At 38.6% G+C, this 23,117-nt stretch overlaps 1 protein-coding gene across 1 annotated transcript in view; it reads right to left on the bottom strand.

Annotated features, from left to right (window-relative positions):
- Positions 1-451: 451 nt before the first annotated feature.
- The window catches only part of LOC137769958 (probable ATP-dependent RNA helicase DDX60), a 76,069-nt gene continuing 53,403 nt past the window's right edge, over positions 452-23,117 (bottom strand). Inside the window, exons 28-37 of the mRNA XM_068552165.1 lie at positions 21,924-22,028; positions 20,146-20,346; positions 15,940-16,044; positions 15,080-15,221; positions 13,290-13,411; positions 7,781-7,928; positions 6,334-6,476; positions 4,045-4,196; positions 2,488-2,550; positions 452-846 (exon numbers count right to left, since the gene is read on the bottom strand). Of these exons, the coding sequence (XP_068408266.1) occupies positions 747-846; positions 2,488-2,550; positions 4,045-4,196; positions 6,334-6,476; positions 7,781-7,928; positions 13,290-13,411; positions 15,080-15,221; positions 15,940-16,044; positions 20,146-20,346; positions 21,924-22,028 (1,281 nt within the window). The 3' untranslated portion in view covers positions 452-746. The remainder of the gene's footprint in view (positions 847-2,487; positions 2,551-4,044; positions 4,197-6,333; positions 6,477-7,780; positions 7,929-13,289; positions 13,412-15,079; positions 15,222-15,939; positions 16,045-20,145; positions 20,347-21,923; positions 22,029-23,117) is intronic.

Below are 23,117 nucleotides of genomic sequence, written 5' to 3'. Positions count from 1 at the left end.
AGGTGAGGCTGGGGCAGGAAAGTGACCCTATATGAACTATGTTCCATAAAATGCAAATGCGTATGCAAGAGGATGGAAAGACGCGTGGATTTGACACAAAGAGACCAACGGTAAATAGATTAAACCCATTTTATTTGTTTGTGGTTTTTCAGTTACTTACGTAGAATTAAAATCAAGCCAAATCATCAGGTATGTTTTATTTAAAGCACCATGGAATTTATACCAAAACTCCCATCATGTTTTATAAAAAGTGGTTTAACTTCACTAAAAGGTACTCTTCCAACAGCCATATCTAAGTCATGGAATCACATTTAAATTAATTAGAGAGAATATATTTCAATGTCAGGATACTGTAATCATTTATTCTAGCCTTAATAGACTTTTTACAAATTATAACATTGAGGAGAAAATTGTTGAGAATGTAATATTTGTTTAGGTCTCACAGAGCAAACATTGTTCTTCAATCTCATACAAAATCCTTGCATTTCTCAATCAATCTACAAACTAGCTGAGACATAACGATTGTTACTAAATGATACAAAGAAGCCAAGGTTTAGAGATACTAAGTGATTCATCCAAGGATGCTCACAGGAGAGCAGGGCAAGTTTGATCAGAACCCTGACTCCAAACTCCTTCCCTTTCTACTTCATCATATATGTATTCCCAACAAAAAGCATGAGAATCATAAAATATGACTTTAAAAATGCCCAAGGCAATCTTTTAATTAGTTTGGGTAGACTTCGATTTCAAATGTTCCTAAATTTTTCAAAAAAGGTTTCACTCAGTTGTTCAAATGCTAAGACCACGTTGTCCTCTTCATTTTCACATAGTTCACGCAAAGAAACACTGTAAATGGAAATACAGATACACATAAAACTCACCCATTCTACTGAGAGTCGGTATCATAAGAAGGGCTTTCCCCAGGGAGGCAGAGCTAAGTAAATCCCACTAGATGATGAAATGTGAGCAAAATGAGGAAAAGAATCATAAGGAACATGTTTATCTCAAACACAAAAAACAAAAAAACACCTTGTCAATGAATCAATCAATCAAGACAATCACCATGCAGCTCCTCTCCCTGTATTTTACCAAGAGGATTTTAATGGCCACCAAGTCCCATGTAACCAGATCCCTCCTCCCTTCAATAATAGCAGCACAAATCCCCTTCTTTTTCCCCACATTTTTTTTTATGGAGTCATTTTGTGGGGGGTTTTTTTTTTCAGTATATACTTAAACCCACAGGCAACTACCTCTACAAAAAGCAAAACAATCCTCCCTTTACCTAGATGTATGAGAAAATTAAGAAAACAGGGTGTGATAAACAAAATAATGGCCCACAAAGACATCCATGTCCTAATCCCTAGAAATTTATAAATCCTTAGGTTACATGGCAAAGGAGAATTAAGGCTGTAAATGGAATTGAAGTTGCTAATTGGCTGACCTTGAGGTGGGGAAATTAACCTGGATTATCTGGGTGGCCCACTGTTGTCACAAAGGTCATTCTAAGTGGAAGACAGGGGGCAGGAGAGAGTGAATGTCAGAGTGACCTGATATAAGAATCTGCCCCCCAATGCTGGCTTTGAAGACAGAAGGGGCCAAAATCAAAGCATCTAGAAGCCGGAAAAGACAATCAAATAGATTGTCCCAGAGGCTCCAGAAAGGAATGCAGCCTTGACAACACCTTGATTTCAGCCCAGTGAGACCCATTTTGGACCTCTGACCTCCAGAACTGTAAGACACTAAAGTTGTGTTGGTTTAAACACTATGTTTGTGGTCATTTGTTACAGCAGCAATAAGGAACTGATACACAGGTGACGAGAATGCAGAGAGGAAATCCAAGAATGGACAGTGCAGCTGGGCTCATCGAGGACTGGGAACAGTCAGGACCAGACCTTTCATCAGCCTTTTGTAACCTGTACCTGCCTTGATTCCACTAGAGGTCCAGTTTTTCCCTGGTGTCTTCATTGACCTACCGCAAAGAATGACCAGCTCTGTACCCACAATACTGAATTTCCTCCTAGTTACAGACTCACAATTGTGACTCCTGGACACTTCCTCCTGAACAATATTCAAGAGATATAATGTGATGCATACCATCTAACTCACTGGTTTTTGTTCTCAGTCCCCAGATCTCATCCTCACGCCTATGTTTTTATGTATCATTAACTAAAATGGAAACCTTGGTTGTGGAAACTGAGAACGTGAGGGTCTAGGGATTCTTGAAGCTTCGGGATACTGCTGCCTGTTGGTCTAAAGTGCCTGGGCTGAGGCTCTGGTCTAGGTGAAAGTTCAAAGATTTTGGAATTAGTTCTATTATAGAAGCAATGCAACAGAGAGTTGAGGAGAAGGTCTGCAAAGTCTCTGGGGAGTTGAAATGCTTGGCACCTAAGAGGCTCAGGGGCACCTTTAAGTATGAGCTCAACATTTTTCAAATTACCATTAAATTATTAGAAAATCTGAAAGCAATATTTCAAGTGTATAACATACCTGATAGATTGAATGGTGAGCCCAAAATCTTTCAACAACTGATAAGCAGCTCCTTCATTCATCCTAAACAAAACAACATTTTGAAAATTAATGGTATAAAAACATTAAAGAATTTATTTCATATTGAAATGTTGGATTGGTCATTAATGGATTACTTTTGTCTGTCAAGATGTATTTACTAAAATCATTTCTGCCACAGACTCCCAGATGATTTAATCTGTGAGAATGACAATTATGAACTCCAGTCACAAGTTCACAACCAGAGGTAATCAATGAACACGGGAGGCTGACCTTCTAGGAGAAACCCAAGTGGCAAAGTCAAGATCAGGAGCGTGGATGGGGCCAGAGGGTCAAAGAGAAGAACCAAGTGAATTACTCACTGGTGTCACAACTACTTTATTCACAATAATGAGTCCTATTGTCAAAAATGATCAGTGGGCTCCCCTGGTGGTGCAGTGGTTGAGGGTCTGCCTGCCAATGCAGGGGACGCAGGTTCGAGCCCTGGTCTGGGAGGATCCCACATGCCGCGGAGCGACTGGGCCCGTGAGCCACAGTTACTGAGCCTGCGCGTCTGGAGCCTGTGCTCCGCAACAAGAGAGGCCGCGATGGTGAGAGGCCCGCGCACCGCGATGAGGAGTGGCCCCCGCTCGCCGCAACTAGAAGAAAGCCCTCGCACAGAAACAAAGACCCAACACAGCCATAAATAAATAAATTAAAAAAAAAATGATCAGTGTTTCTCAAGAGGGTCAGAAGTTCTAAATACTCGAATTCAATAAAGATTGCTCAAAATGTATTTAAAATGCACATTGAATTTCCGATGGTGTGACAGAATTCCCCTCCCCCAACACACCCACACACATGTCCATGTGCTCAGTGACTGAGCCAATTTCTCCATTCCCAGTAAATCCCTGCACACTGTTTTTGAAAATGGTTTCCCTGCCAAAGAGTTAAAACAACTGTCATAGTCTCAGTCCTCAGATGTGTGAACTATATTCTTTTCATATACTTCTCTCAGACAATGCAGAGCATGGCATTATTTGTTATTGTTATCCATTTTTAAAATATATGATAATCAATAAATAGTACTAAATAAAAAACGTATCTGTGAACATGTGCAAATATTGATAAGTGTAGTATAAATCTTTATGTCAAGTGAGTCAGCCTAAGTCTCAAGATTTTGCTGGTCAAACACGAATAACAATACCACCAAATGTATTTTCTCTTGCCCTTAGTCTGTAAGAAAAAATTCCAGTATGTTTAGCATGATTAACCTATACTTGAAATTGTAAGAAGGTGTTTGCCTAAGATTCATTACATTCATTTATTAGATGTAAAGATGCAGATAGAGATGGATATAGAAATAGAACTAGAGGTAGAGGCAGAGGTGGAAATGACAGAGAGAGAGAGAGAGGTAGAGGTGAAAAGGATAGAGAGAGGTAGAGGCAGAGGTAGAGATGGGGATGCTGGGGATGATGGGGATGATGGGGATGACGGAGATGACGGGGATGCTGGGGATGGCTGGGGAGGGAGATGGAGACGGAGACAGATAAAACACACCTGTTGTCCTGGACCAATCCTGTCAAGGAACCGTGTTTATAGAAATCGAGTGCATAAGCATTGAGCTGCATTCTTCTTCCTTGGAGATCAAATCCCTGTGGCCACAGCACAGGAGCCCGAGTGCTATCAATGCCAACGGTGCGCAGAGTGACCTGAAGAAATAGAGCTCTCCTTAATTTACTATTTATGTGTAAAGAAAGTTTATGATTTCTTACACTGTGCTTCATAGTTCCTTCCTAGAATCAACATGTTTAAAGCACACTCTTCACAGTGAAGGAAGAGGGTGTCTCTCATACACACTGAGGTAGTGCTGTCCCAAGTAGGACAGTAGGATGGCTTGGCTCCACAGATGAACATCACGGCCTCACAACGTACAATAAAAATTTTAACTACCCGGCCACTAGAATGTAGCAAGACTCACTAGGAAAGAAAAGCTAATTTAAAATTTTATCAGTATCCTAACTGGTGCAGGAAATACCTTTGTACACAGAGCGTCAGGGAGCTGGTGCCTTGCATGTCTGGAAAGAAGGCTTAAACTGAGTAACTGACAATCTTTGGATGCCAATTACTGGAACAAAAGGGAAGGGGAAGAAGATGGAAAGAAAGAGGAAAGAAAAAGGAAAATAAGAAAAGGAAGAAAGCACATCAGTAGTTTTCCATGTCTGCTCATTTTTTGAAAACTCTATGGTGTCAACAGGAACTCTAGTGCAGGGCCAGTGAGAGCGCACACTGGTACAGCTACTTTCTAAAATGACTGGGGAGTAGCTCAGAAAGTTATTATTATTAAAAGTTCTTAGAATATTCTGATTCCGTTATGATCCAGAAAATTGTTTTGACCCCAAAAATCTGGAAGATTTGTAATCAAGGGGAATTGGTGGATAAGTAAGGTAAAATTATGTGGGGGAGTGCAGAATCTAAACACAAGAGGAAAAGAACTATATCAAAATTTAAATCACTAAAAATTTTATTCTTGACTGTTTTTAACTTGACAGTTATGGGTGTTAAAACGCTTTAGTATTTATATTCCATTTTATACATTTAAAAGGATGATGCAGTGGTTCTATTTTAACATATCAACATTTATCTGAAAATGGAATCTGTATCATCAGAAACTATTTAAATATATGATAAAAATATATGTGTCCACAAGGGTCTATACAGGTTTTCAAAATTCTTTGAAAACAGTGTGGAGGTTTCTCAAAAAACTAAACATAGAGGTACCATATGATCCAGTGATCCTACTACTGGGCATATATCCAGAAAAGACAAAAACCGTGATTCGAAAAGCTTTATGCACCCCAGTGTTCACAGCAGCACTATTTACAATAGTGAAGGCATGGAAGCAACCTCAATGTCCATCAACAGATGACTGGATAAAGAAAATGTGGTACACATATACAATGGAACACTACTCAGCCATTAAAAAAAAGAATAAAATAATGTAATTTGCAGCTACACAGATGGACCTAGAGATTATCATATTAGGCAAAGTCAGAAAGAGAAAGACAAATACCAGATGAGATCGCTTATATGTGGAATCTAAAATATGACACAAATGAACCTCTCTATGAAACAGACACAGACACACAGTCACAGAGAACAGACTTGTTGCCAAAGCGGAGGAGCTGGTAGAGGAAGGATGGTTTGGGAGTTTGGGATTAGCAGATGCAAACTATTATATATAGAATGGATAAACAGCAAGGTCCTACACTGTATGGCACAGGGAATTATATTCAGTATTCTGTGAGAAACCATAATGGAAAAAAATATGAAAAAGCATATATATAGGTGTGTGTGTGTGTGTGTGTGTGTGTGTGTATATACCTGAATCACTTTGCTGTATACAAGAAATTAACACAACATTGTAAATCAACTACACTTAAATTTCCACAAGTTTATTCCAACATTCAAATGGGTTATCCAGCATATTTGAAATGTATCTAGTTCTTTATACTTCATTTTTGACATCACTGATCCAGAATATATGGGATTTACAGCATCTACAGCAATACTGGGAAAGCCTGAAGATAGTTTTATGTGCTCTTTTCACAGCAAACCTCTGTCAATCTCCAGAAAAGTGGTGATCCTGGATTTCTGTATAATGGAACAGGGTTCCTCAGGCCAGGGTGAGAAACTGGCCTCAAGAGCCCCTTTTCCTGGATATTTCTGTTGATACACCTGAAATTCTTTTCAATTTGGGGAATGTGAAGTCCTTGCTAAGCTGCCTAGAAGTATAAATCCAATTCTTTCTTAAAGACATTTTATTTATAAGCCTCGTTTTCCACTTACATGGTCTGAAGTTTCTAGATGAAGCAAATTGCCATCAGAGTTCCCAGAGAGACAGGCAAACGGAGAAATGGCTACTCTTCCTTCCTTGCAGCTCATCAAGTGAGACACAAGTTGGGAGTCTTCACACTCTTTACCTGAGAAATCTGGCCATAAGAGGTTGGCACAAATCAGCTTTGAAGATTAAGCCAGATTGCCAAGCTTTACACACCTGCTCTAGACCAGGCGGCAAAGGGGAGCCATTCAACTTTCAAGGACCGACATCGTAATGAAGACTGAATAAGACAGATCACATAGAGTAAGCAGCACATCCTGGCATAGAATACATTCAATAAATGTTAGTTATTAATACTATTATCAACAGTATAAAATTCTGTATTATATTTTAGTTGCTTTGATCAACAGGTCATAAAAGACTAAATTTAAATTGTATCCTCTTCTAGCCCAGAATTGTTGTTATTACCTTGGTCCTTTTTCCCACCCAACTCAGACTTGGCTGCAGAATCCTTCTAGACAGGCTGATTCAAGCAGCCACCAGCAGCAGGTTTGCAAATGGCGTATGAGAAGAAGTATGTTTTCCATTCCTCCCTTTGTAAAGCACCGTAGGGCGCGTTCAGAGTCGGCTCTCGTTTGTGACTGAGGCTGAACCTTCCCGCTCCTGTTCTTCCTCCTCTGGATGCTCGCCACACCCACTGCCACTGTCTGCTTCGCGCTCTCACGCTGTCCAGGAAGCTACACGGTCCTCCTCCCTGACTTCTTCCGGCTGAGGATGTTACAAAACCAGGAAATGGCTACCCAGAGCTCACCCCTTTCCCTGTATCCCTGTCACCGTTTCCAGTTTAGTTTCTCCCGGAAGATTTCCACCCAATAGCTCATGAAAAGTAAGAGCAAAGATTAGGAGTGTTGACTACGTGCTATGTGCTGTTTGGAGATAGTTACAGACGTTGGCTTAACTATTTAGAGCTCACCCAAACTAGGTGGATAGTGTTACCCTCCTCATTTATCTGTTGAGAAAATCGAGGCAGGAATATGGAGTCGCCTGCTTGAAGTCCCACTGCTAACAAGTAGCAGAGCCAGAGCTTGGACTCAGGTCATATGCACAGAGTTTATGCTCATGACCACCATGCATAGCTCCTCTCAAGGAAAAAGTGACAGAAGCGCTTCTCGTTTCTCCTCATCTCATAGGTGTCCTTACTCCATTTTCCAGGCTTGTCCCAAACCCAACCTTTAATCAAGATGGTTTATAAATGACTCTATTCAATGTCATTCTCCATTGTCCTTTACTTAATTCTAATAATCATACCTTCTTCCTTGAGAGAGCAGAAAGGATCCCCTTATTCTAAGGCAGACTGATCTTTCCAGGGCTCTACTCTTCTTATGGGATAAAATATTCTTAGGCAAGATTATTTATTTTTTAAACTGCTCCACAATGGAGCTAAGACACACTTACCTATTTTTGACAATGGGAGCTGATGTTCTTGTTTCATATCAGCCAGTTTGGAAACAATCAGTAGGAAAGAGGCAAAGTCCTTTGTCACGTTTGTGTTATACTCATCTAGAGCAGCCTTGAAGTCCTCAGGGAGATCCTCCAGAAACACCTAAATCATCAAGGAGGTCATCAAAAAAAAAAACAAAAACAAAAAACTGGAGGCCAAATATTTTTCAGAGAGATCTACGTACCATCCTTGAAAACTGAAAGTTTGGAAGAACTGCAAAGAACAATGTAATATAGTTCTATAGTTATCTATCTATTCAGTAATGTAACTGTTCCATTCTTTCATCTATGAAATTCAGGTGAAATTCATTTTTTATTCCTATTTGTGTTATAAAAACCAATACCTTTACTCTTAAAAATTTGTTTTCATGCTACTTAATCAAAACTCTTTTAAATAGAAGTATGCCCTCAAATGACATTAAACTTGTGAATATTTCAAAGAATCTAGTGACATGTTTGGAAAGCAAGCAACAATATAAAGTCCCCTTTGTGCCTGGAATAAACCTCACTTAATTGTGAGGGTCTTTAAAACCCCACTGGATTCATTCTTCTAATATTTTGTTAATTATTCTTCCATCCATATTTTCATAAAAGAGATACATCTCTAATTTTTTATAATGTCCTTGTCAAGTTTTGATATTAAGTTTAAGTTTTGCTCCCTCTTTTTATATTCTCTAGAAGAGTTTGTGAAAATTTGCTGTTATTCTTTAAATCTTTAAAAAAGTTCACCACTCAAGCCATCTGAACCTGGGTTTTTTTAAATGGGAAATTGAAAAAAAATAATTGGTTACATTTCTTTAATAGGTATCAGATATGAAATTATTCATACAGTCCTTGGTTACTTTTAGAAAGTTGCATTTTCTAGGAATTTGCCCATTTTGTCCAAATAGTCAAATGTTTTTTCCATTTGATGTACTACATAAGATCTGTAAAAATGTCTCATTTTCTTTCCTGATAATTGTAATTTGTGCTTTCTCTCCCTTCTTTGTCAACGAGTCTTGCTGTGTATTCATCACTTTTATCATAAATCTTAACCAAGAAGCAACTTAGGCCTTGTTGATTTCCCTTTTTTTACAATTGTTCTCAATTTACTTTATTTCTGTTCTCATTTTATTATTCTTTTTCTTGTATTTCCCTTAGGTTAGATATTCTGTTTTATTTATTTTGCTTTGTTTTGTTTTCTCCTAACTCCTTAAGCTGAAAAGTCAAATCACTGATTTTTTTTCAGCCTGTCTTCTTTTCTAAGATGTGGTTATAAAGGCTATAAATGTCCCTCTAATCAGTGCATAAATCACATCTTATATTTGTATGTATTCTTCATTATCATTTAACTAAAATATGATAATTTCCATTTTATTTATTTTTTGTCTTATGTGTATTTAGAAATGAAACGAGTTTGTTCAATTTTCAGGCAATTAAGGTGTTTCTGGTCCAGAAACAAATTTCACATATATATTACCAGCATATATTTGACAAAGGTACCAATAACACACAATAGAGAAAGGATAGTCTTTTCAAAAAATGGTATTGGCAAAATGATATATACATGTAAAAGATTGAAACTGGACCCCTACCATACGCTGTACATAAAAATAAACTCAAAATGGATTAAAGACTTAAATGTAAGACCTAAAACTGTAAAATTAATAAAAGAAAATATAGCGACTTTGGTTTTGGTCACGATTTTTCTAATGTAACGCCAAAATTATAGGTAACACAAGTGAAAATAAACAAGTGAGACTACATCAAACTAAAAACCTTCCACACAGCAAAAGAAATAATCAACAGAGTGAAAAGGCATTTCTGGAATGGGAGAAAATATTTCTAAACCAACCATCTGATAAGGGGTAATATCCAAAATACGTTAAGAATCTAGTACAACTCAATAGCAAAACAAACAAACAAACAAAAACACAAAAAACAAAAACAAAAGAAAAACGGGCAAAGGACTTGAAAAGACATTTCTTCAAAGAAGGCATACAAATTGCCATCATGTATATTAAAATTTGCTCAGCATCACTAATCATCAGGGAAATGCAGATCAAAACCACAATGAGATAGCACCTCATACCTGTTAGAATGGCTATCATCAAAAAAAACAAGATTATAAGGGTTGAAGAAAAATTTTAAATGTAGAAAAATTCAAACCTTGTACACTGTTGGTGGGAATGTAAACTGGTGCAGCCACTATGAAAAACATACAAAGTTTTCTTTAAAAAAATTAAAAATAGAACTATCATATGATCCAGCAATTCCACATCTGGGTATATATCCAAAAGGGTTGCAATCAGGATGTTGAAGAGATACCTGTACATCCATGTTCACTGAAACATTATTCACAACAGGCAAGACATACAAACAACCCAAGTGTGTATCAACAAGATGAATCGATGAGAAAGTGTGCTGTATACATACAGTGGAATATTATTCATTCTTAAAAAAGGAGATCAACATGGATGTACCTAGAGGACATTATGTTAAGTAAAATAAGCCTCACAGAAGGACAAATACTGCATGATTCCACTTACATGGGGGACCTAAAATAGTCATACTCGTAGAAGCAGAGAATATTGTCAGGGGCTGGGTGGAGGTGGAAATGGGGAATTGTTTTTCATTGAATATAAATTATTGTTATGCAGGATAAATAATTTCTGTAGATCTTCTCTACAACATAGTACCTATGTTAACAATACAGTACTGTGTACTTTAAACCACATTAAGAGGATAAATCTCATGGTAAGTATTCCTAACTAAATAAATAAATAAAACCAGAAGAAAAATTTTGGACATGGTGGATATGTTTAGTGCCTTTGTTGTGGCAATGATATCACAGGTGTATGCATATGTCCAAACGCATTAACATGTATATATTAAACGTATGCAATTTTTATACATCAATTATACCTCAAAAAAACTTTAAAAATAAGGTATGCATAGCCTCTTGATAAGTCATGAAACCAATCACAATATATTTACCCTGTTTTAACTTATGTTTAAAACATACGCTAAGTATCTGTACACATTCATGCACAAAAATAAACAGAGTGGAGTGAAAATTATATTCCTATTTTCTTCTGCCTTCCATTATTTTGGTCAGAAAGTCAGCTATCAATCTTATTGCTTTTTTCAAGGAAATGTCTATTTCGGCTCTAGCTGATTTGTGTTTTTCTCTTTGTTTTTGATTTTCAGTAGTTTTAGTTTAATGTTTCTTTATCCTTCTTGAAGTTGACTAATCTTCTGAAACTATGGAGTGCTGTCTTTCATCAGCTTTGGAAAATTCCCAGCTATTATTTTTGAATACCCTCCTGCCATTCTTCTCCCTCTTCTTCTTCTGGGATTGCCATTATATTACGTGAAACCTTTTGAATGTGATCCACATTCTCATATGCTATTGCTTTTATTTTCATTTTTTTCTCCCTGTGCTACAATTCGGATACCTTTTATTGAGCTATCAGTCAACTCACTGATTTTGACTTCTGATATGTATATTCTGATCAGACATTACATTTTTCAATTCTGGACTGTCCAATTGCCTGGTGAAATTCTCTATTCTTTCATCAATTTTGTAACTATCTAGTGAAATTCTCCATCCTTTCATCAATTCTATCTCTTCCCCCATTTTCTTAAGCAGTCCTTATATTCTAACTTCAATATCTGAATCATCTTCGTGTTGATTATTATTGCCTGCTTTCATTCCTGCTAATTGGTCATACGTTCTTGCCTACTCACTTTTTTAGGTGTTTTTTTTTTTCTTTCACCAGAAGTGTTTGTAAAAGGACCTGATAGACTTCAAACAATGTTATCTTCCACTGGAGTGAGCTCCCCAATTTTGTGTTTGGCCAAGTGAGTGAAGATGTGATCACCTCAGTCTAAGTAGAGATTGAAGTGGATTGATACTGTTTTCCAGTTTTAATAAGTCTCAGTCTACGTCTGGTGCATCTCTGCTCCTAGGCCCTCTTGGGTTTTGAGTATGAGGCTGGTGGGTCTCAGTCTTCTCAGCCCTAAAAGATTCCCAAAGATCCACTTCATTCTTGTAGAGCTTCATAACCTACATTTACATCTTTCAGCCCTAGATGGCTTTAAAAATGCCTTGAGGGTAATATAAGCCTATGAATAAATTCAAACTCTTCCCTCTAGTGGGTTTTTATTTAATAAATGCTACAAGACTGCAAGAAATTTGGTGTAACACCCCAACATTTCATGCAGATCTGACCCAGTGAATGTCCTGAGTTAACACTGTCTCAAGTGTCTAGTCTGTCACTCCAGCCCCATGGAATCACTAAAAGCTTTATTGTTTTGTTTTGTTTTTTATCTCACAGGAGAGGCTCTCTGGATATGCTAAGTACAACTTTCAACCTCGTCCGCATCAACAAGTTCTTTGAGAGAAAAATCATGGTTGGAGAGTCCAATCACACCTTGGATAAGTTCTTGCCATTTTATAATTTTAGCCAATATAATCCTCATCCCTTCCACAGCTCTCTGTTGCAACAGGAGTGATGGCCACCTAGCATGTCCCACCTGGAAGTGCTCAAATTGCCAATAATCTTTAAAGGAAAAAAGAGAGAGAAATAGGAGGCCTCCACTCAAAACCTTTTTTTATTGTATTTTTTTCTATCATAACCATCTTTGTAAGAATAGAGATACTGACTTGTCTTTTATAAGAAAAATAAGTTTATTTAACCAAAACAAATAATAGTCCAAGAACGTACATGTGATGAAAAAAATATGAAGATGAAAAGTCAATGACTAAAATTGTGTTCACTGGTCTAGAGAACATTCTGTGAGGGCTAAGAATGGTAACTTAACATTGTGATGTTAGAAAATATAGATGAACTCTTCTCTTTTTCTTCTTCTTTGTCACCTTTTACCAAGGTTATCTGGTATAACCAGCCCTTCCCACTTTCTCAGAGTCTAGTGAAATACATTAGTAATAATATTTGATGCTGATTTAATGACAGGGAATCATGATCGAAGAAGTCATTGCAAATAAACTCGGACAACAGTCTGTGTGTCAAGGGATGATTTCTTAGATGACTATTCTAATATTTTTTCAGTGAGAACATTATAGTCTACAGCACACACTTCCTGTCCATAGACCTACTGCAAGGTAAAAAGATGCTAAAAGAACTAGAGATTCAATGATGGCAACTATTAGTTCATTTAATGTATAATTACGTACATTTTTTTCTTTAGCCACTGATTGCTACACGTTTATGCAATCCAATGGCAAACGTGAGCAAAAATTTTTATCCCATTTTTCCTCAAGGCATTCAATCTCTTGATAGATTTATAGAGGAGACATGAGAATTACAGATTAAATATAACACTGATTACAGAAGAACAAATTATTTCTATAAAACAAATGAACTCTATATTAATAAAATTCTACTGCTGTGGAATCATTTATGGTAGGATCTGTTAAATTGTCTTAATTATTTAATGTTATCAGAATCATAAATTTTACCTTGGATTGATAAAACTTGAGCGTAGCATCTTGGAACTTTGCTGGAAGATATTTTCTTCCAAACAGATTTGCCAATACTAACACTAGCTTTTCCATAACATCCTGAGAAAAATGTTTTGAGCCTATACAAAATAAAATATCTTGTCATAAACATAAAAAGTGCATTAATCCCATTTTTAATGTTTAAATTGAACAATATAAATTGAATGTTATATTGTACGTTATTTCATGGAGACTAGAAATTTGTAACAAGTATAGCGACTAGGGAATGACTATCTCTGCTGGCAGTTTTACACCTGTGCCTTCTTTTTCCTTCTTGCTGCTCCCCCTCTACTTCAGATTCTTGTAACTCCAACCAAAGACCCTTGTCCCCTTACCTGGGACCTTCCCCTTTAGTCTATGATTGGTTTTCTTAAGCATTTAATGATCATGATCTCACCTCCTCAAAAGCCTCTGATTGCATCTCAGTGCCTCGTAAACAAAATCCAATCTCCTCAGCCAAGCACGTAAGGGTTTCCAAAACTAACCCACAAATAACCCCCCAGCCCCCTCCCCTCCCCGCCACTCACGTTAATATACTGTCAACCCCTAACACAACATGGTAAAGCAACTATACTCCAAAAAAAAAAAAAAAAATATATATATATATATATATATATATATATCCCATCAACCTGACTCACTCCCATCCTCCACAGCACGTGACTGTCACATGGTCGTGTTAAAAAGTGCCACCTTTAATAACTTGCTCATATTTGAATCTTGGCTCAAGACTTACAATATTTAGGTTTTGCGACCATGGCAATTTGTTTAGCTTCTCTGTTTCCTCATGTACAAAATAGCAACGTCCATATTATCTGCTTCATAAAGCTTCTGTCTCCATGTTTATAACCGCACACACCTCCCTACACACACACACACAGCAATAAACACAACTGCACTTCTTGTTGCCTGAAATTATTTCTCCTCTTACAGAGCTTTTGGGAGACAGAACTTCCTAAGTATCCTTGTTTCACAGAACAATGCACATTCAGAGCCTAGTGACATTGTGTAAAATAACGTTCCTGCCAGTTAATGAAGGAAGATAAAGCAAAGTTATGCTGTGAAAGGCAAGGAAATCACCAGGCATCAGTAACTACAATGAACTTAAGCACAAAGACAGAAACATTTCTTTTAGGGACATAGTTTAAAGATCTATGGTTTAGTTATAAAAATCAAAGGCTTTTATAAAAACTGCATGAAATGAAACATAAGATGGGCTTTACAAACGGAATTCACAAAAAAATGTACACAATTTGACAAAAGCAAACCTGGGGGGAAACAAGTTTCTAGATCATGCAACTAACATGATATCAGCTATTTAAATACACTATACAATTATATTCAAAGAAAATATGATTGGAGGAAAATATTCACAAATATCAACAGTGAATATTATTTTAACATGATGGTTTCCTACATCCTTTTTCTATGATGAGCATATAGTACATTTAATTAGAAAAATATTTATCAAAAAATCATATATTAGTATTTCTGAATCCTGGAATCAAGGAATCTCTCAAGTTAATAAGAAGTTGTTATTTTTAAATAGTTGCCACAAAATATGGCTGTCTCCTATGTAATCTATATTAGTAGGTATATAAAACTTTATTTTATCTAATTTGGTATCTCCAAATTATCTAAATATTAACTTGTATTTTCTTTGTAGAAAAAAAGAATTTCCTGAAGTGTTAGCCTCACTATAGCATCTTTGTTGTTTTTAGACCATACGTATGAAAAGTCAAGCTTACCTTCTCTGGTTGGCTGACAGAGATTATGGAAAAGGCCTCTTACAAGAAAACTGACGAAAACAAGATTAGAAGGCTCGTGATAATGCAAATGTGACACAAGTCCAGCAAAGCCTGTAGGATTACCTTCTTGATCTAAATAGCCCTAAAGAACAGACATAATTTATCAGTTTGACTCGACTCAACCACATACCTTAATTAACAGACAACTTATTAAATGCCAGTTTAAAATAGTACTTAATACTGAGAACTAAAACGTTGCTGCCATATCGGTAAGCAGAAGATGTTGCAGCCATCAAGCCATCACATTACAGCAGCCCGGACGGTGAGCTCTGAGGGAACTCAGGATGAGAAAGCACAGGACACTGGCCCCAGAGAGCTGAGGTGCAGATCAAAGGAATGATTTCAGTGAGCCCAGACTCTTGCATCTTCCCATACACAGAAAAGCGCGAAATTCCTTAACTTGAGATGTCTGGCTTTCTTTAATGAACAGTCATCTTTTGAAGTTCTGACCACCTGGTCTTTATTGCAAAAACCCGTATATATCCTAGCTCCTCCCTTGCCTCTTGGGAGCAGCCCCTCAAGTGTTATCTGAGATGCTATGTCCTGGGCTTGAAGTCCTAAGGATGTCCATAGAATAAAACATAATTCTCACCTTTCAGGTTGTGCATTTTTTTTTTTCAGTCCACAATACCAACATAAGAGAGATTAATACTCGTTACCTGGCCCACTTTGATAATTAAATCAACTGTAAGTAGTAGGAATCCTTGGCTATAACCTTGGAAAGACTGGAATTAGTTCAAGATGATGAGAAACAGAGATGGTACCGATCCTATCTCACGAAAAGGCAAACACGGTCCTACCTCCTTGACCAGGAATTGCAGGGAGAACAGAAAGTACAGTTTCAGCATCTCCAGCGCCCGGGGCTGCTTGAAGGAGAGCAGTGAGTGCTTGAGCACGGACAGCACCTGAGGAGAGTAGCACGTTAATTCACACTGTGCTCCTGCTGAGAAATACACTCCTGGATGACAAGAGAGGTGCACTGGAATTTAACATTGTTCCCTGCATATTACGATGTTTTGACATCTTAAAAACCCTGCTGGCTGGGGAGAGACTGCCACTCCCAGGGCTACTTCCTAAAGATAACAACAACTTGACAAAGCTTGCTTTTCATCTACAAACCAACCAATCCCAACTTTACGCCCCACCTGCTGCCTTACCTGAATCTCACACACCAAGCCAATATTCTCCTGTCCTAAAGCACCCCAGGTGCCAGGCAAATAGAGACCACCGCAGCCCCCAAAGCCCACCTGAATTATTCAAACTAGCCAGTCCCAAACTATTTACTGTGAGATGTCTTGCCTTTCCCATGGACCCTCTCCCTCCACTCGTGTCTCCTGCCTCCCGACCATCCTGGGGTCTCATGAAGCCCTGCATGGTGCACCGTGCCTGCATTTCTAGGACCTCTGAGTTTCTACTTTGTTTCCCTGAGCCTCTCGTCTGTCTCCTCTTGTGGCCACATCCGACTGACCAGCTCATAAAAGAATATAAAACAATCAAATATATATTACCAATATCCATTTTATCCCACAGATACCAGACCCACCTAAGATTCAATGGGATTTCACATGACTTGTTTTACCACGTTCTTACATGGCACATCCTTCCCCTAACAAAACGGAACACATAAAACAGAATCATTGGAAATGAAACATGTTGCCAAATAATCTGGTAATATATGTGAATCCAGTTTAAGAGCTAACAATCTTGGGTTGTTCTGGAAGAAAATACGGTATTATTGACACATTATCCCATGTCCTGCAGTGTCGTTGCAAAAACGATGGAATTAGGTTGATTAAGGTCAAACTAATAAAAATATTGAGATAGTAAAACAGCATCGAGGTAACAGTTCAGATATCTTTCAACTGCCCACTACAACGTTTATGAGGTTCAAGTAAAAGGAGAATTTCCCAACATCACCGAAATTAAACGTGGCTGCCTTTAGGCCTGAGAGTTCATAGTCCCCGGGAAGAATCTCTCGTCAATGTAAGGCCGGCGGACTAGGAGGGAGGAAGGAAGGAAGGAAGGGAGAGGGGGCAGGGAGGGAAGGAGGGAGAAGGAAGGAAGGGATGGGGTGTACCATCCATCACCTCTTCCTTGGGGCGATACGTTTTCAGGGAGCCAAAAATGCCCTTTCCTACAACTTCTCCTCTCTCTCGCTCTACATTTAGAGCAACAGCCAGGAAACAGCAGAGTAGTAAGAGGGTGAGTGACTTCTGGTGGTTCACTGTAACTCTGGAGATGCAGACCACGTCACTAAAGTCTTATTACGACAGTTAAGAGTTCTGACAGCAGTGCCTACTGCGGTTCGTGGTGACGAATGGCCTCCACAAGACCAATCTGTGGACCAATCTGTCAGTGACATTGGCAGAAGATGAACTTTCAGTCCAGAAAGCTACATAATTTGAAAATATGCTAAATGCTGAGGTTTGGGCCAAAAGCTATTCATCTAGCTTCACATTTAAAAGGGTATTTAAACAGCACTGAGGTGAGCAGAGAGTGAAACCAGAAGAAAAATCATGCGCCCTCTTTCTTGGCAAATCACCAGATTTGAAGGGATGTGCTTTCCTTCAAAAGTGAGAAAACAGAAAAACCCACAAGAGATCAGTTCTTTTAAGAAAATAGACCATCTTCCTAAAATTATTCAGTCATGCTACAACTATTTATTGGGTGTCTGTACCAGGAATTAAGACAAACAAACACCTTTGGCCTAGGGTGCTTACATTCCAGTGGGAAATATAGAGAAAATAAACAAAAACATGGTAGAGATGGGAGATATAGACAGAGACAGAGATTTGCAGCTGTGTAAGGCGTGGTGTGTGCTATGTATAAATGAGCAGGGGTCACAGTCGGCACAGTAAACGGGGGTCCATCGACAGCGCAGGAGGGGTGGTGGCAGCAGGCTAACAGCAGAGCAAGAAACTGAACAAGGTGGAAGAGTGAGACTGTGCACACATCTGGGGGAAGGTTCTGGAAGCAGGAGAAACAGCAAAGCCGTGTCCCTCGGACTGTTACGTGCCTACTGTCGGTGGAGCAGGTAGTGGGCTCATGTAGGAGAGCAGGACGTGGTTGAGTCCAACAAGGGAGCCTGAGACCAGGCTCTGTAGAAACTTACAGACCATCACAAGAACACTGGCTTCTACTCAAAAGTAATCTGACCTATGAAAATGGGTTTTTTTAGAAAAACGTATTTTGGAAAAATTCTTTGGCATCCTCAATGGAGGCCAAAAGATATGACCTCTTATGAAACAAGGCACGACCGCATAAGGTAAATGGACAATATAAATTGACATTTTAAAAATAATACTTAATTATGATATGAAAGGGTGACATAGGAAGTAGTGCACAATCTCAGGGAAACAAGTCCTGCAGCAGAATGAACATCCACATGGTATCCCTAAGGAGTAGATCTGAAACTTTAGAGACTGCATCAGAGACGCAGGAGATAAACTCAAGTGTTCTCTCATAATGAAGAAAAACAACAGTGGAGAACAGGAAAACGACTTTTGATTTAAAAAGTTATAACTTTTTCTGCAAACTGAACAAATCAAAACGGAAGCAAATATCAAAGATCTAACTTAAGAAATCTTTTCTTAGTTCCAGAATGACCTGAGCCCCGCACAATGCAAAGGTTCTTAACATTACTGAATTGCACACTTAAAACCGGTTAAGATGGCAAATTTAATGTTACATGTATTTTACCACGATAAAAACTTCTGAGCATGAAGACTGAAAGTTTTCATCATGTAATAACTAAAACATCAATAAAACATAAAAGGAAAGACACACAAAATAGAAAATTCTGGGGAAAAGAATTTAAATATACAGACTTTTATAATACTCACATAATTACATAGGCAGAAAGAAAGAAACTATAAGAAAACAGGAATTAGCACAGTTCCTCTAGAGGAGATGTCAAGAGTCTGTTCCTCTATGACAGTAAATGCCAGAGGGCAGTGAAGTGATTCTAGTTTGATGTGATAAGTAAAAAGACTATTCCAAGAAATGTATGCCCACACTTGAGTCTTTTATGTGTGAAGGTTACAGAGAGATCTCTTCAAACAGGCCAAGGCAAAGAAGACCAATGACTCTGAAAAGCTTTTTGAAAAAAATTAAAAAGTTTGCAAGAAGACATATGCTTCTCTCCTGTATAGAGGTAAAAAACAAGAACTCAAACATGGGGAAGTTTTGGTCTAAAATGATACGCACCTGCTCTGTAGAAGCATCAACAACATAACAAGACGCTACTCATCACAAAAGTCCTGGAGGAATCCTCACCTTGGCAAACAGGATCCAATTTAGAGGGCATGCTAATCGATATACAAACACAGGGAGGAGTGGGTCCCTTTCACAATGCATCTTCATAAGGATGAAACCAAATATTTAATTATGAATTCTAAATTTCTCATTGTGGGATTAGACTCAAAATATTTATCTGAGCAGAAAATTTCACGGTAAGTCTATAACCATAGTCTTAGGTCCAACTAAATATAAATATATCTTTGCAAGGAACCAAATACACACCTATACTTAGAAATATGACTGAAAAGCAAAATGAGAATGTGATTGTTTTTGGAGAGCGAAACTAGGTGTAGGTGCTTTTTTTCTTCCTTCAACTTTCTGCATTATCCAAATATTCTTTGATGAACTTGGGTTACTTTTTTACGAAAAATGAACTCTTTTATTACAAAATCATAAACACAAATCTTTTTGTAACCCAGATCTTTTAAAATCCATAGCTAGCACCCTTCAATCCTATGGGGCAATGTTTATCATACATGAAAATAGTAATCTGGGGCAAACCCAAATGCCCATTGGCCATAAATTCTATGATTGACAGAGGAGACAACAAAACTCATCATTACTCTCCCCACTCACCCCCAATCCTGTACCAGCCAAGACACTACCAAGCATTAAAGACTGGTGACTCCAAGAAGCTATCACTACAGGTGTAGAACAGAGCCCGGCCAGTAACGGAGACTCAGCCCCAGAAACCGTCCCCACAGTACCTTTGCCTTAGCGTCCTCGGGGTCATCTCCCTTGGAAGCCAGAAGCATGAGTCTCAGGACCAGGGATATGCTGAGAGGGAACTGCCCTCGCAGTTCAGGGACGTTGGATTTGATGAGCTTTTCGATTTTAGGGAGTGGAATATCAAAGAAATACACATCTCCTCCCAGGTCTTGGCCTCGTCGTCCGGCCCGTCCAGACATCTGAAAACAGAATAGAATCACAAAGTAAATCTTTCCTGAACAGTTTCTCCATCACAGTATAACAACTGAGCCTTTTATACTGGATTAGAGCAAGTCAACTGTGCAGATGTCCAACCATTACAGAACTGAGACTAAAATCCAACTGGGTACCAGGCAGGAAATTCACCGTGGCTGAGACAGAGCTGAAAATGAGACACTCGTCATCCTGATGTACTTATTTCATTCCCAAAACCGTGCTAGGTATTTGTATAATGATATACAGAAGACAGAACAGCAAGAAGAGAAAAAGACGAGACCCTGGTTTCAAGTTCACTTACAGCTGAACTTACTAATCCTCCTCTCTTCCTTCCCACCCCCCTCCGTTGTCCCTTTTCTCTCTCTCCCCTACACACACGTGTGCTGAGTGACAAATCACCATAAAAATTGTGCACAAACTGAGGAGATGCAGGAGTGAGATAAAATTCAGAAACGCTTGTACAAAAAAAGTTAAGAACAAACTCTACAGAAGTTACATTAGTTCTCGTTTAGTAAGTGCTCAGAATGTGCTAAGTCCTTTACACCTTTTTTATAAAGACCCTACAACCACCACCCTATGAGGTGAGTGTAATCAGTGTCCGCATTTACAGTAGAGTAACTGGGGCTTGGGAAATAAGAAACTCACTGTAGGCAAACACCAGGAAGTGAAAGACCCAGGACTCCAACCTTGGCATTTCCACTCCCAAGTTCACCATCCATAACGCCGGCCCCAGACCCCTAAATGAGAGATTCCCAAAGATGATACGGGGAGAGGGTTCATGCCCAGAACAGCAGCAGAAGGAGAAATCAAAAGGACAGGGGTTGGTAAAATGGGGGAAAAACTAAGGATGTTGTATTGGGTAGGAACAAGGCCCATCAGGGAATAGAAAGGAAGTGCTCTGTGAGGAAGTGGGGTGGCGGGGGGGCACCTGGATAAAACCTGTAATGTTGGCTGACAGATGTAGCAGAAATATTCACCAAGTGATCCTGAGCAGGAAAACCGTCTGCGTTCAGGACACAGTGGAGTCAGGAGACCTGAAAATTAGGAAAACTGTTTAATTAGTACAAGCTAAAAATGTATGATGAAAGACGGCAGAAATGGAAATTGCAAGGCCAAGATCAAAACCACTGGAGGAGAATAACAAAGTCGGCTTGGTAGTACAGTGCACAGCAGGGGCAAAGACAAGAGAAGCATGAAAGAGAACCCCAGGGTGTAAAGTCAGGGGCACAGGGGCTAGACGAGGAGAGAGTCCTCAAGCACCTTGCACGTGTGTCTTCCCTACAAATCACTTCACTGAATTCTTGCAGATGCCATGGGACCGTCCTTATCATCCCTATTCTGGAGATAGCAAAGAAGGACCAGGCAGGTTAGATATCGCGCCCAAGGTCACGTAACACCAAGCCAGTGACCTGTCCGCTATACCATAGCTAAACGTGACTGTCAGGTTTGCAGGAAAGTCCCCGTGAATTGCAGCACGTTTGCAAACCAAAGGCTCGCCTTTCTTACTCTTTTAGTGCCCTATTTTAGCAATGCAATAGGGAGTTTCTGCATATCACAATACCTGTCTGTAGTTTAAAGCATCCAGATAGACTGAGTTTTGAGCAAAAACCACAGATTTACAAGGCATGTTGATTCCTAAAGCAAGTGTCCCTGTAGCGGTCACCACCTAGAAGGAGAATAAAACAGTTACTTCATAAAATAGCATTTCAGTGGAATGCCATGGAGTGACTGAAAGCCTTCAACTACAGGCTCTAGCACGTTGGCGTTCTTGCTGTGTCATATTTCACCGCTCAGGGCCTTGCCCCTCACTCTGCTCTGCCCAGAATATTCTTCTCCCATGTATCCATTTATCTGGTTTGTTCAGTCCTCCGCTCAAACGTCAAATAGAAATTTCTGGACCACCACATCCAAAATGATGGCCCCGTCCTCATTATCCCTACTCATGGCATTAATGACCACCTCAAGTGTATCATCTGTGTGTTTACTGTCCTGCCTCAGACCCCAAGCCCCTTTCACTACCGTGTACCCCACCCTGCAAAAAGAGTACCAGGCACGTGACAGGTGCTCAAGAAATGCTCTGTAATAAATGACTAGAAAGGGAACTTCCCACAACAGGGAATAATACTGTTACAGACCCACTTACAGGCAGTGGCCAGCCTCACCCACGATAACTTATCTGTGAGGATTATCTCTATGGAAATAAATTATCTAAGTAATAAGAGCAAATTAAGTTTCATCTTTTTCCCTGAATTGCCATAATAACTGACCAGAAAAGGAGTAGGGCAAATTTTACAGTTTCTTAAATAATCTATTTTCACTTATTTTTTTCATATAATGCTGGGTATTTCTAATTGTTATTTCTATTTGTATTGATCATCATAAAGTCATAGTTAAGGTTAATGGTGAAGTATATGGAATAATTTTCTTTAATTATTCTGAACCTGACATTGATACTCCATCAAAATGAAACACACCATTTATTAACTGTTTTTATAAAGTTCTTCAATAAGAACATGAATGGGAAAAGAAAGAACATTAAATTTAGACTATAACTAGAATAAATACCTTTTGAAAAATGTGTTCTCAATAACAAAGCTATCTCTATTTCCATAGTACTTTTCCTAGAGGGATCTAGTTATCCATTTACTAAGCTACTGGTAATTGAGCAACTACTATTTAACAGATACTATTTTAGACCCAGGATATGCTGATCAAAATAGTTATGCCTCCTTACCTCAATTCATAATCATGTAAA

Source organism: Eschrichtius robustus, chromosome 10, assembly GCF_028021215.1.
Source record: "Eschrichtius robustus isolate mEscRob2 chromosome 10, mEscRob2.pri, whole genome shotgun sequence".
Lineage (NCBI taxonomy): Eukaryota > Metazoa > Chordata > Mammalia > Artiodactyla > Eschrichtiidae > Eschrichtius > Eschrichtius robustus.
Note: the sequence above shows the minus strand (reverse complement) of the source record. Positions and strands in the feature narration are given on the sequence as shown.